This window comes from Littorina saxatilis, linkage group LG10, assembly GCF_037325665.1.
Source record: "Littorina saxatilis isolate snail1 linkage group LG10, US_GU_Lsax_2.0, whole genome shotgun sequence".
NCBI classification, from domain to species: Eukaryota; Metazoa; Mollusca; class Gastropoda; order Littorinimorpha; family Littorinidae; genus Littorina; species Littorina saxatilis.
Genome location: NC_090254.1, coordinates 25,525,285 through 25,539,773, shown reverse-complemented (window position 1 = coordinate 25,539,773; position 14,489 = coordinate 25,525,285). Strand labels below are relative to the sequence as shown.

At 42.3% G+C, this 14,489-nt stretch overlaps 2 protein-coding genes across 2 annotated transcripts; one reads left to right on the top strand and one right to left on the bottom strand.

Annotated features, from left to right (window-relative positions):
• Positions 1-588: 588 nt before the first annotated feature.
• Positions 589-6,342, bottom strand: LOC138978501 (uncharacterized). Its single transcript, XM_070351237.1, has 4 exons — positions 6,290-6,342; positions 5,642-5,736; positions 2,281-2,434; positions 589-727 (listed from the first exon to the last, which is right to left on the bottom strand). Exons 2-4 carry the CDS (start codon positions 5,727-5,729, stop codon positions 685-687), a joined length of 285 nt encoding a protein of 94 aa, XP_070207338.1. The 5' UTR covers positions 5,730-5,736; positions 6,290-6,342; the 3' UTR covers positions 589-684.
• Positions 6,343-8,942: 2,600 nt separating this feature from the next.
• Positions 8,943-14,051, top strand: LOC138978500 (uncharacterized). Its single transcript, XM_070351236.1, has 4 exons — positions 8,943-9,048; positions 9,465-9,561; positions 12,075-12,228; positions 13,753-14,051. The coding sequence occupies exons 2-4, from the start codon at positions 9,477-9,479 to the stop codon at positions 13,829-13,831; spliced, it is 318 nt and encodes a 105-aa protein (XP_070207337.1). The 5' UTR covers positions 8,943-9,048; positions 9,465-9,476; the 3' UTR covers positions 13,832-14,051.
• Positions 14,052-14,489: the final 438 nt, after the last annotated feature.

The following is a 14,489-nucleotide window of genomic DNA, read 5'->3' as shown; positions in this document are numbered from 1 at the left end:
GGCTAAAGAAGGATTCAACGTAAAAAGTATGGGTCGTGCACGACCCACGCCATCCGAATAGGGATAAACGGTTTGCCGCCTCTTTGCAGAGTATGGATCGTACACGACCCACGCCATCCGAATAAGGATAAACAACGTCATTGTTTATTTGTCCCGTCGCGATATAACCTTGAACTATTGAAAACGACGTTAAACACCAAATAAAGAAAGTATGTTTATAAAATATTGCGTGTTTGCACTTCTGCGTACTGAAGTAATTAGCTCTTGCAGGATAATTACATCGTGTGTGTTTTCGAATTTTTCTCAACACAGACACAGACATACATACACACAGACAGACACACATATAAACAAACAAACAGACAGACAGAGACTCTCTCTCTCTCTCCCACTCTCTCTCTGTGTTTCTGTCTGTATCTGCCTCTGTCTGTCTGTCTGTCTGTCTGTCTCTCTTTCTCTCTCTCTCTGTCTCTCTCTCTCTCTCTCTCTCTCTCTCTCTCTCTCTCTCTCTCTCTCTCTCGTTCTGAGCCTCTTTATTTTTGGCCATTGTACGTGCTTCAGTCACGTCTCATGCAGACAACTTCAGAATACCTTTCACTGTGCATATTTATTTATAATTATCACATGTTTAGGGCTAACGAGCTGACAGCCAGACTTTCGTATCTGGGAGAAAGGGAGACTTGTCTAGTTGGCCACAGTCGTGTGTTGATGGCCATGCTGATGGAAACTGAAACATGCAGAACAAAGTTAAAGTGTCACTGTGTTCTTGATAACAGATTCTAACATTTGTGAAAACTTTGTTTGTCGGAGGGACCATGATCACTTCATATCGTTTTGTGAAGATGATTGCTTGTGGTCTGATTAACAGATGTTAGTGATTGCCGCGATGATTGGTTTACACAAGGTTTTATGCAATTAAACATGATACAATAATAGAACGAGATTGTTGTTGTTGTTGTTGACGGATCAAGATCTGCACTGAATAGGCAATATGACTGGTTGATACAAAGCGCGACCACTACCTTGTCGAGAAAGAAACCAAGAAAGCGTTAACATGGCATAGAGTGTAATCATTAATTACGGCAGACCTTAATTTCTACACTCCAACTGGTATAATTTCTCACTCTTTTTCTCAAAGTGTCCGGCGGCGGGGGTAAAGAGAACGTCACATTTGGTCATTATACGGTGGCTGGCAATGCAGTCGGAGCATATGACATGACACAACATGACGTGAAACGACACAATTTACTTGTTACAGACCATCTGGCACACCTTGTCAATATTTTCCTCGTCATGTAGTAGAAGTAGTAGACTTTGACAGAACGCCACTCTTCGTCATGCAGTCAGCCTAAGTCATGACACGACATGACACAACATGACGTACATGACACTGTTTAGCTTACCTGTTACTCTCCTGTTGTCATAGCTTGTCAGTTTGCTCATCGTCATGCTCTGCAGCCGGCGACGTTGAAGAGACACAACAGGACGAGAAATAACGTAATTTAACTGACCAGTTACCCTTTCGTTCTCACAGCTTGTCAGTTTTCTTCCCCTCATGCTTTGCAGCGACGTTGAAGAGACACAACAGGACGAGAAATAACGCAATTTAACTGACCAGTTACCCTTTCGTTCTCACAGCTTGTCAGTTTTCTTCCCCTCATCAGTGCTCTGCAGCGTGGTTGAAGAGACACAACATGCAGGACGAGACATTTATCTGACCAGTAACACTTTTGTTCTCACAGCTTGACAGTTTCCTCATCGTCATGATTGTCCTAACAGCGAGGTTGACGAGAGCGTCACACTTGGTCAAGCAATCAGTGGCGGACAATACAGACGTGACACGACAGGACAAAACAGGACGACAAATAACACAATATAACTGACCTGTTACCCTTCTATTGTCACACATTGTCAGGTGTTTTAGGCAGACTTTGCCGATGTGACATGAAACAACGTGATGTCACTTTGGGGCAAATTATACCTGAGCAGAGTCAGCGGCGCTGCATGCTGCGATAGGGATTATGACGAGTATTTGGCCTGTTTTCTTTTCACTCAACGTGTAACGGGCTGGGGAAACAAAAAGAATTACCTCAATAATCTGCAGTGCGTCGTTTGTGCCGTTGACTCTGCGCAGGTGTAATTTGCCCCTTACCTGTCACACTCCTCCTGGCATATAGCTTGTCAGTTTTCTAATTGTCATGTCCGGTAGCGAGGTTGAAGAGAGCATCGCAGTGGCAGACAGTTTGCCGATGTGACACGACACAACACGATATCATTTACCTGTCACACTCCTGCTGGCATAGCTTGTCAGTTCTCTCTTCGTCGTGTCCGGCAGCCAGCATGAAGAGAGCGTCACACTTGGTCATGCATTCAGCGGCGGTCAGGGCGGGCGTGTCCGTGAACAGCTGGTGCACCTCCTTGTGGATCAGGTTGTCTACAAGGGGGACGAACAACACACATGTTCAAACAAATTTCGAATTGTTTTCTTAGCTTTCTTGTCCAACGGGGAAAAAAAAAAGAGAATGCATGTCATGACATGAAATATGATGAATTGACACGATCAGAACTGATGTCTATCATACTAGATATTATGAAAGGCTTCTGACAATTCTTTGTTTTATGCCTTGTCCAACGGAAAAGAACGAGAGAGAGAGAGAGAGAGAGAGAGAGAGAGAGAGAGAGAGAGAGAGAGAGAGAGAGAGAGAGAGAGAGAGAGAGAGAGAGAGAGAGAGACTCAGACTCAGACTTTATTACAAAAGGATAAAGGTTTTAGGCAAAGCCTATTCTTCCACCCTGTCCTTTATACAACACATAAAGACAGACGGACATAAAAAATAAAAATTCAATCATATAAGATACAGAATTACATTGTATGGATTGCAACACAATGTGCATTTAAGGAATTATATAAGGAGAACTCAAAAATTACAAAATTACATTGCCACAGTTAAACCTTTCATTTTGAGAATTAAGTTGCTTAAATCAGCTACACATCCGTTAGCCCTAGTACAAAATGTTCAACAAAATAACAATCAAACAAGACATTTCATTCACGAATGATGTGTGAACGTGACTGTCTCTTAAACATTTTCACTGAAGTTGCATTTCTTATCTGTTGGGGGAAGGAGTTCCAGAGAAAAGCTCCCGAGAAGAGAGAGAGAGAGAGAGAGAGAGAGAGAGAGAGAGAGAGAGAGAGAGAGAGAGAGAGAGAGAGAGAGAGAGAGAGAGAGAGCCGATTCCACGAATTTGGCAATTAATAATAATAATAATAATAATAATTTAAATTATAATAATAATAATAATAATAATGATAATAATAATAATAATAATAATAATAATAATAATAATAATAATAATAATAATTGTCAGTAAGTACTGGTGTCACATGACTGATGTGAACCAGTTGATTGGCTAATGGCGATGCGCTTAAATCTGTTAGCGCACTCTTGGAGTGCGCTAACTTTTCCACAGAGCGTATTCTTACGCCCTTTGCCAAAGCGAGACTGTACTCTCATCCTCAGAATTAATTAATGACATGTTGCTTATATTCTCCACAATACCAAATGACCATAAATTCCCTGCTTCTCAATTAAAGCAGAAGTGGGGTTTTTTTCTGACAGATTGCATTTGCCTGTGCCACAGTGCCACTGATCTAAAAATAGAAGCCGCTGTGTTTCATCTCATTTTCGCCGACTTGCATAGATTCTTCTCATAATATGCCGTGTTAGTGGCATGTAGCTTATCATCCACATTACCAAATGATGAGTTAGTATACAATTCCCAGCGACTAACAGTCTAAACAGAAAACACAAGTGTTATTCCGATAACGTACACAACATTTGAAAGACTGATTCGAGTAGCAGACTACACTGAAATACGACTGCATCAGCCGGTTCAGTAAATGAATGGTTTCCGAAATATTATTTCAAGGCAAGAACAATCGTAATCGAAAACGTGTAGGGTTCAGAACGTTCTTACCATATAATTATAAGACTTATAATATAATTCGTGCAGACTCAGTGACAGTGCAGACTGCAGTGGTTCGATTGTTCTGGCCTAGCAGACGACATAAACCCCGCTCAGCAAATTAACATGTTGGGCAAATGTGAACGAAAAAACGATGGGGATATAATACGTGTAGGGTTCAGAGCATTCTTACCGTTCATATTTAGTATCAGACTCCCCGATGAGTGAAGATACAACACAAGAAATATGCCACATTTATTTTGAAAATGTGCGAACCGTCGAGTCCTTCGTGGGGTAGTCAATTCAAGGGGAGTCACTCCGCACAGTCAATCCATCGAAGCTCGACTGAAGGTTTCGAATCGCAAATAATGAAGAGCACAGTCCTTTCTCCGAGTTCAAATGAGGTCTCTCTGAAAGATCATCACTGTTCAGCTTAACGCTACACTGGAATTTACCAACAGAAATTAAAATGCGTGTGACGAAAGCACGACTTGAGACACCCCACACAAAAGTAGATCTTACTGTACACGACCTGACCACACAGTTATGCCTATTCAAATGCGCGTAGCAAAGTGTGCGTTTGGAATCTTCTTTTTTCTATGGCGGTACTGACAATATCGTTATTGAAACAATCCCAGTGCACTAAGGGATTTATAGAGCAAATCTCGAAAATAATTATTGAACTCAGCGCTGTGCGCTTCGTTCAATAATGAATTTTCTCGATTTGCTCTATAAATCCCTTAGTGCACTGGGATGTCTCAATAACTTAAACAATAATGCATACTATTTACAAAGCGCATGTATCCAGGGTTTAAACCCTGCTCAAAGCGCTGTACACTCATTTTGGGAAAAAAACCTATGACATTTCATTCTTTACAGTGCAATCACAGACATATCAATGAATATACACACGCGCGCACACACACACACACACACACACGCACTATAGTACACATTGCACTATAATACATTATCCCAAACATACACACACACGCATGGGGGCGCACGCGCGCGCAACACACATGAGGCAAAAATGACCATCAGGAACGGACCAGGCTTGAAAGTGTATTTATGGTAGATGTTTGCGAAAAACGTGTGTTTTTAGTTTGTGACAGGGAAGAGCAACTGCGGAGGTCAGCGGGCAGACAATTCCAAACAGAAGGGGGCTTGATACTTAACGGATTTCTTTCCATATGTTCCCAGTTTAAATTTTGATAGTTTGAGGAGCTTTTCAGAGCTGGACCTGAGGGAGCGAGAGGGTTCGTAGATGTGCAGTACTGAGAATAGATATATATGGGGGAAGGGTGTTGCCAAAGTGCCGAAAAGAGAGACATGCGATTTTGTGCTCCACTCAACCGGAAGCTAATGGAGCTTTTTGAGGTGTAGCGTGATGTGTGTTGCGCTAACGCAGCAAAACCCTAGCCGCACAGTTGTGAACCTTCTGGAGGCGGCTGAGGAGGCTTGAAGGGACACCAGAAAGAACAGAGTTTCAATAGCCAAGCCTAGAAAGGACAAGAGAGGAAACTAACTGAGTAGTAGAAGTAACCGTGCCCAAGAGGAAACATGCTTATCAAATTTAAAGACCTGGACACGTCTGAGATGGGAAAACAAACAAACGAGAAGGAGGCCGGCCGGGTGCCTCTAAGAACACGACATGGAGTAAAAGCCAGCTTACGCAGGGGGTCGCCATGGTCCGTGTTTCCGTTGTGACCCCCCTGTGCCGCAGCGAAAGCGACCAGGCCGAGAAGGATGACGAATTTCATGATGAGTCTGAAACAAGGGGAATAATATTTGTAGTTTTTATTTGATCTTATTAAGAGAGAGAAAGAGAAAGAAAAAACAAGAAAAAAAGGAATAGAGATAGAGAGAGAGAGAGAGAGAGAGAGAGAGAGAGAGAGAGAGAGAGAGAGAGAGAGAGAGAGAGAGAGAGGGAGAGAGAGAGAGAGAAAGAGAGAGAGAAAGAGAGAGAAAAAGAGAGAGAGATACAGAAAGAAAGAAAGAGAGAGACAGAGACAGAGAAAGACAGATAGACAGACAGACAGCTAGACAGATGAAAAGAAAGAAAAATGTGTCCAGTGTTACAAACTAGCAAATAAAAAAATAAATAAAAAAGTATATACAAACAAACAAACAAAAAACAAACAAACAAATACTTAAGTAAAGCATCGAATAAGAAAAGAAGTGTGTGTGTGTGTGTGTGTGTGTGTGTGTGTGTGTGTGTGTGGGGGGGGGTGGTGGTGGTGGTGGGGGGGGGGGGTTGGGTAGAAAAAAGCTGAATTAACCACGCACACAAACAAATCACAGGGATCAAGTCACCACGTACCTTGAGTGTTGGAGTGAGGACAAGGAGCAAACAATACGTACTTATCTTTCAGTCTGGAAAAAAATAGATTACAACAGTTTTATACTCAGAAATAGGCCAGGATGGGGGTTTGGTCCGATTCACTACATGTTTATTGGCTGTGGAAGTACGTACGCAATTCGAGTGACAGAATGTGGGCTTTTAGGCGTAGACAATACACGTACGTTCTATTGTCCCGATGTCTGTGTCTTATCTTGTGGGTGTTGCAATGTTTGTTCTTCATTTGCCGATGCCCTTTACCTGCATGTTCAGACGTATAAGTGACCTACATGATTATAATGCTTGTTGTACCTGGTTTTTTTTAAAGTTCAATTGTAGTCATAGAGACACATACGTCTTACATCCTGACAAAAAAAACACGTCCAAGTATGCGCGCACAGATACACACAGGCACGCCCGAACACAAGCAAAACACACCAACATTCAGACAAGCACACAGACACACAGGCACAGATAGACACAAACTTACAGATGCACACAGACAGACAGACAAACACTCACAACCCTCACAAAAAACACCTATGACCCACCCACCCACTCCAACCCACCAACACTCACCCCCATGCGCACGCACACACGCTATATGCACAGACACACAGACACACAGACACACACGCGGGCGCGCGCGCACACACGCGTACGCACACACCCACGCACGCATGTAGACAGACATACAGACAGGCATGACAGGCAGCCGGGTAGAGACACACAAACAAACAAGGTACGAATCAGCGGACACCCAGGCGGACAGGTAAAGTACTGCGCCCTTGATTTTCAGAAAAGGAAACAAGTCGCGTGAAGCGATATAAACACATTTAGTCAATCTGTAGGTATCACTATCAAACTGCAAGATACACACACAAAAAACCCAGTCATCGCCGACACTACATTCAAATAGTCTCGGCTAAACTTCCCCGAACACCGAGACGGGTCACGCTCGTCTCCGCGAAGCATGCGAACATTATACTCGACCTATTTACTTTAATTCTGAGCGCGTTTTTCAAATAAACATAACATATCTATATAATTTTGAATTCAGGAGAAAACAAGGAATACAATGCAATACATTTTTAATCTGTAAGTAGAAAATCGTTTTTAATGACAACTTTAATGGGCAAATTAATATAAATAATTGTTAAGCTTCTGAGCTGAAATGCAATACAGTAGAATCCGCTTAATAAGTCCACGTTTAATAAAGCCACCCGCTTTTTAAGGCCAATTTCTGGCTGCACGGATTTTCACCTATGTTTTATGCTTAAAAAAAACCCCGCTTTATAAGGCCACCAACCCGCTTAATAAAGCCACTTTTGGGCTCGCGTTAGATGTGAAAAGCAGTAACAGTGAGTCTGTTATCGCTGTCTGATCACTCACAGCTAATCCATGAATGGTTTTCAAAACAACCTGAGACGTTTTGGCCAGCCTCTTGTGAGTTTGAAATCACGTTAATCACGTTAAGTGCAAGTCAGTGGTCGTAAACAACTTCAAACAGAAGTTTTTGTTCATGTGAGTGAATGTTCATGATCGCATTTCTGTCACTGCCAACAATTCTTGGATAGAAAGGGGTTTAGTTTGAAATCCGGACACAAGCAACCATGGCCACCAAACGCAAGAGGACAGACATGACAACTGTGGAAAAGATGGCAATCCTAGTAGAGAAGTTCAGAGCGCTGCCGTCTGTCTCTGTCAGGGAAGGTGCTGTAACTCTGGGAGTCTCCCGTGGGATGCTGACAAATTTGTTGAAAAATGAAGGGAATTTGCGTGAGACTGCATCTGGTCCTGTACCTGAAAGAAAACGTCCTCCTCCGTGCTCAGCCTCTCCAGCAGTTGTCCATGGACAGATTTTTTGGAAAAGACTGATGATGACGTCTCCATGACCATACCGTATCAGATACATGTATTTTCCTCTCGGATTTCAGCGCTTTGTTTTATTTGCTTATTTGTATTAAATCCTCTTGGATTTGAGTGCTTTTTCGCTTTATTTGCTTTATTTGCTCTGTTTGCCTGAGATCCTTTTAATAAGTCCACCCGCTTAATAAAGCCACTTTTGTCCTGCACGGAGGTGGCCTTATTAAGCGGATTCTACTGTACCAAAGTCCGGACTGAGTCAAACATTGCTTGACCAAAATTTCGATCAATTTGGTTAAAAAAAATGAGGGCGCGACAGTGCCGCCTCAACAATCACAAAAAGCCGGATATGACGTCATCAAAGACATTGATCGAAAAAAAGAAAAAAAAGTGTGTGAATATTAGACCCAGAAACTCTCATGTCAAGTTTCATGAAGATCGGTCCAGTAGTTTTGTCTGAATCGCTTGACAAATACACACACACACAGAGACACACACACATACATACACAACGACCCTCGTCTCGATTCCCTGTCTATGTTAAAACATTCAGTCAAAACTTGACTAAATGTAAAAAGGAGAAAAAATAGGCAGATATCGCTTTTGATATTAAAAAAAATGAAAACGCCGATAGAAAGTCTCGCCCAAATACAGAGTATACACACGATAGCATTGATAACACAAATATACGTTTTTTGGCTGGAAACTACTCCCCTGGACTAAAAAATGACGATACAAAGGTCTTACTTTTTTCCCGGGCGTATACAAACCACACCTATGGAACTGACTTCTTTATATACTGGTAGCAATGTTCAGAGAATTTATTCAACAAACCAGTGGCATATTTCCTGACCAATAGCTACAATATACAGAAGGTAAGCTGCAATTTGTTTCACACTACGACGTTTACTTTTACTTGCTTGAAGACAGATGTGTGTTTGTTTACTATCTACACTTCTACTTCATTTGAAAACTGAAGACAGCTTATTAGTCTTTATGTTTAGTAGCTACATCATTTAAGTCGGTGATACATAAACTAAATTGCGCAAGACAAGGCGGTGTGTGTGTGTGTGTGTGTGTGTGTGTGTGTGTGTGTGTGTGTGTGTGTGCGTGTGTGTGTGTGTCGGTGTGTGTCGGTGTGTGACGTGTCGGTGTGTGTGTGTGTGCGCGCACGCGTGTATGTGTGCGCGGGTTTGTGTGTTTTGTATATGTATGCGTGTGTGTGTACTTTTTGAATTGCACAATTATTCAAATAGGGACCATTTTTCATGTCACGACGTCATTGTTTCAGACAATTGTCATCATGAAGTGCGTCATCCTTCTCGCTCTGGTTGCCGTGGCTTTTGCACAGGTCCACCGCCCTGACTTTGACCATGGCGACCCCCTGCGTAAGTTTTGATATGTGAAGCATAAGTTTGACTGTGAAGTATGCTATGCGTACTGTAAGCCTTATTTGAAGGGACAGAACTTCTCACGCATTATATTTTACAGAAATAAAAGTCTCAGATAGTAAAGGCTTACCTCCATCCTTTCCTTTTGTTGCAGTATTCTTACTTAATATTGACGGACTGTGTGATGATATCTTATGCTATATCTGTGGGTCAGGTCTCGATTTTGAGATCACTGTCGAAACAGATTAATAGCAAAAGGTATCATCATACAGTCCGTCAATGTTAGATATATTGCAATTTCTCCGAACATTATAAGAGGTTTGGTGGTTTGTTGACAGACCAGCTTTTTTGTTGGTCCAAGGGGACCATATCGTCTTTTGTTTCATCTTTATCGACCAAGGCCGAAGGCCGCGGTTGATAAATATGAGACAAAAGGCGATATGCTCCCCGAGGACCAACAATAAAATGCTGGTCTGACAACAAGCCACCAAACATCGTTTTTGTCATCATTTTGGTTGTGCAACGAAATGCACAATAACCCACAGGGAGACGAATTTTTAGAATCCAACTCCGGGCCACAAAGCATCGTCACAGTAGCACGAGATAACACGTCAAACTTGTATGTGACGTCAAACGTAGCTTGTTGACGCTTTTCTTCCAGTCTGAAAATGTACAGAGCTGCGATCATACCTGTGAGTTCAGTAAGTGTTGAGCATATTTCTTTTCTTTTAAGTGTTTATGACTTTTCCTTGTGGATTTTGCGATTACAGAGATAAGTTGCAAATTGACCATGAGTCGCCGCGGTAATTATCAACATTGACTGGGTCTTTGAGAGTGAATGCTTACAATCGTTGTCCTCGGAAACACAAATCCAAAGCCGCGATGGTTCCACACATCAAACAATCAGCCTGATTGGCTTTTACTTTGGCAATCCACGTTTCACCTGAAAGCTCAAACCCATTCACCACCTCGATTTATTGCATGGGGAACATGAGATTTATTTCCCAGGTGTTTGTGAATGAAAACTCGTGAAAATAATGACAATTTGTATTCACTGTAAAGACTCAGTTTGGGCTGTTCCATATCCCTTCCTCTTATCATTATTTCTTTTTGTTCACTCTTTCCTTGTACTTTCCAGTATTTTCAAATGTCTTTTCTTTCAAAAAGTAATTAGTCACTTGCTCAACTAAATTCGGGGATAACAACAGTGTCATATTTTTGTTATTATTTTCAAATTTAGGTGTCTTTGTTTCTGAAGTGAAGCAATAAAGAAGTCATTGATATCAAAACTGATATCGACGGAAATGTCGTCGACATCACTTTTGCAATGAGCCCAGTTTTGCCCAATTGACCAATGAAAATCTACGTAACATATGAAATAGAAATATAGTTTATTATCTCCATACCATGGAAGCTGTTACCATAGCTTTCAGACGGAGAGAAGCAGGGTGACGTGTTGAAACGGAAGCAAAATTAATAATCCCGACTTACCAATTCAGTTCATCTCGGAAACGTATAGGTATGGCAATCCCATGGGTGCAACCTGGAAAATTCCCAAAACCTGCAAAAGTTGACCCCGGCGGGGTACAGGGGCAGTGCCCCGTTGGGGGGGTCTGGGGGGCTTTGCCCCCCAGAAGCTGAAGCTTTTTTAGTATTTAAAATGCCAAAAAAAACCTCTCCTGGAACAAAAACATACAAAGTAAATCATACTATTCATCCTTATTATGCTCGTCAACTTTTCAAAAACCGGCACTGCCGGCAGCCGATGAAACCAAAAACCGGCTGCCGGCGCGTGTAGCCGGCAGAGTTGCACCCATGCAATCCGTTTGTTAAGAAATGATGTGAGTTTTTGTTTGTTTGCATTGGTGTATTTAGTTAAATAATGTTTTTTTGTTTGTTTTAGATCACGCACAAACAATTAGTTTATCTAGAAACTGATAACAATGAATTACCTTATTATTTTTTTCATTGATTTTTGTCCACAAAATAAAGCTTTTATTTCACAATTATACACTTGATTATTTACTCAAATAATGAATTGTTTCACATAAAAAGTCATTATTTACAAGATAATAAATCTCCACTACACTGTCTGCTTGATAATAGTCAATACAAGTTTAATTTATTGATGTAAAAATGATTTAATCTTATTCTTTATCATTTCCTGAATCCAATAATATACATAGACATCCTATGTTTACTGTGAAAAAATATAACTTACAAGTTAAGAAAATGGGTTAATTATAGGCACTACGTTTGGATGGCTCGCGGAAACGAGATGGACCCGTTCAGGCTACATGATGTCTCTGTGTTGGCTTTTATTTTTTTTTTTAGTGTTGATCTGTTAGTTTTGGGCCGACAATTTGACACGATTTTTTGTATCGCTTCACGCGACTTGTTTTCTGTAGTTAAAAGCGTATACCATCGTGTTTTTGTACATCTCTGATAAACTTTCTTGAGCCACTTGGTCAAACTTGAATTTCACCCTTTTTTGCGTTTGTTTTCCACAGATCATGTTGTGATGGCTGAAGTAGAAAATCTGATCAAAAGCACGGCTGGTATCAGCGAGACGGACTGTGAAGCCAAATGCGATGCCATGTTTGATCTGGCTGCCGGACACGATGAGCAAGTGACCGATCATCTCTGCGCAGAGGAGTGCAAACAGTGAGTTTTCTCCCTTAGATTAGATCACTGATGAATGCATTGAAACACACGCGCACAGAGAAACACACACACACACGCACGCATAAACACGCACACAAGCAAAGACGCACGTACACACACACACGCACACACACACACACTCACACACACACACACACACACACACACACACACACGCACGCGCACATACACGCACGCACACCTACACACACGCACGCATAAACACGCACACAAGCAAAGACGCACGTACACACACACACACACACGCACACACACACACACACACACACACACACACACACACACACACACACACACACACACACACACACACACACACACACACACACACACACACAGAGTATTATTCGACGTAACGTCTTTAAAAACACAGACCTTCCCATGTAAGTGATTCCGCTCACCACATCAGATATGGCCAGGAGTGTACACGGAAAAAGGCCACCCGCCCACTTGAACACTTTCCTAAACTCAGTAGGCAGTCTGCTTCCTGTGTAAAGCATGATGTAAATGAACTAATTTAATCTGTCAAAAAAAAGAGTGCATCGCAAGCAGCCAGGATCTTGATATTTGTTATGTGTCCAAGTTGGTTGTATCCCATATAAAAGCCTGGGTTTTGACATAGTGAGTGGGGGGCCCGGGTAGCTCAGGTGGTAGAGCACTGGACTTGTGGCCGAGTGGTAACGCACTTGCGCTCGGAAGCGAGAGGTTGCGAGTTCGACCCTGGGTCAGGGCGTTAGCAATTTTCTCCCCCCTTTCCTAACCTAGGTGGTGGGTTCAAGTGCTAGTCTTTCGGATGAGACGAAAAACCGAGGTCCCTTCGTGTACACTACATTGGGGTGTGCACGTAAAAGATCCCACGATTGACAAAAGGGTCTTTCCTGGCAAAATTGTATAAGCATAGATACAAAAAATGTCCACCAAAATACCCGTGTGGCTTGGAATAATAGGCCGTGAAAAGTAGAATATGCGCCGAAATGGCTGCGATCTGCTGGTCGATGTGAGTCCGAGTCTGGAGATACGCGCGCGATATAAGACTTCATATAACTTGTGATCGAAAGGTCGCTGGTTCGAATCCGGGCCGTGACGGACACAGGTCAACTTTATGTGCAGACCCAGAGACGGTATCCATCTCCCACCCCCGTGTCATTCTGTCATAAGTTCAGGTGGCAGATACCACCTAAACACGCATACACTTGTGAATCTCATCTAAAGTCGGGTTAAAACTTGAATTTCTCTCAGATAGTGAGTAGAACTGCTTTAACGGGAACTGTGCCTTCAGAAAAAAACCCGCACGTAGTACTTGCGGACGTGATTCTACAGTGACTTTTAAATGACCAGACTGTTGAATAATCATGTACACTTGCTTGGAAAAAGGTGACTTTGAACGTGACTGAAAGTCTAAGCCTGTACATTGTTTGTTCTGTTTCAGGGAACTTTAAATGTGACTGAATCTAAGATGCGTACTTGAAAATATATACCTGTACAATGTTTGTTCTGTTTCAGCCAACTGCGAGTCCAGAGCGTCACCGAACACCCCCAACCTACCCACCCTACACACCCCCCTCACCCCACCCACCCCTGAGCAAATTCAGCGGGAATGGAAGCTGTGAATTGATGGTTCTTCTTCTATCATGAAGTTCGTCTACATGGCATGTTTTTGCCTAATTTGTCTTGTTCATGGTTGTTCGGCTTTCATCGGAACACCATTGGAAGGCACATTATGTTACCTGATTGGACAAATAAAATGAACCGTCTGAAAACAATACCTGATTGGACAAATAAAATGAACCGTCTGAAAACAAGTTCTCAGTGTTTGGCGATTCTTTTCAAAGGTTTTCTCTCTCTCTCTCTCTCTCTCTCTCTCTCTCTCTCTCTCTCTCTCTCTCTCTCTCTCTCTCTCTCTCTCTCTCTCTCTCTCTCTCTCTCTCTCTCTCTCTCTCTTTTTGTCTCTGTGTGTGTCTCTCTCTCTTTCTCTCTCTGTGTCTTTCTGTCTGTCTCTCTCTGTGTCTCTTTCTGTCTCTCTCTCTCTTTCTGTCTCTCTCTGTCTATCTGTCTCTGTCTCTGTCTCTCTCTGTCTGTGTCTGTGTCTCTCCCTGTGTGTGTGTGTGTGTGTGTGTGTGTGTGGGGGGGGTCTCTCTCTCTCTCGCTCTCTTTCTCTCTTGTGTGTGTGTGTGTGTGTGTGTGTGTGTGTATGTGTGTGTGTATGTGTGTGTGTCTGTGTGTGTGTGTGTGTGTGTGTG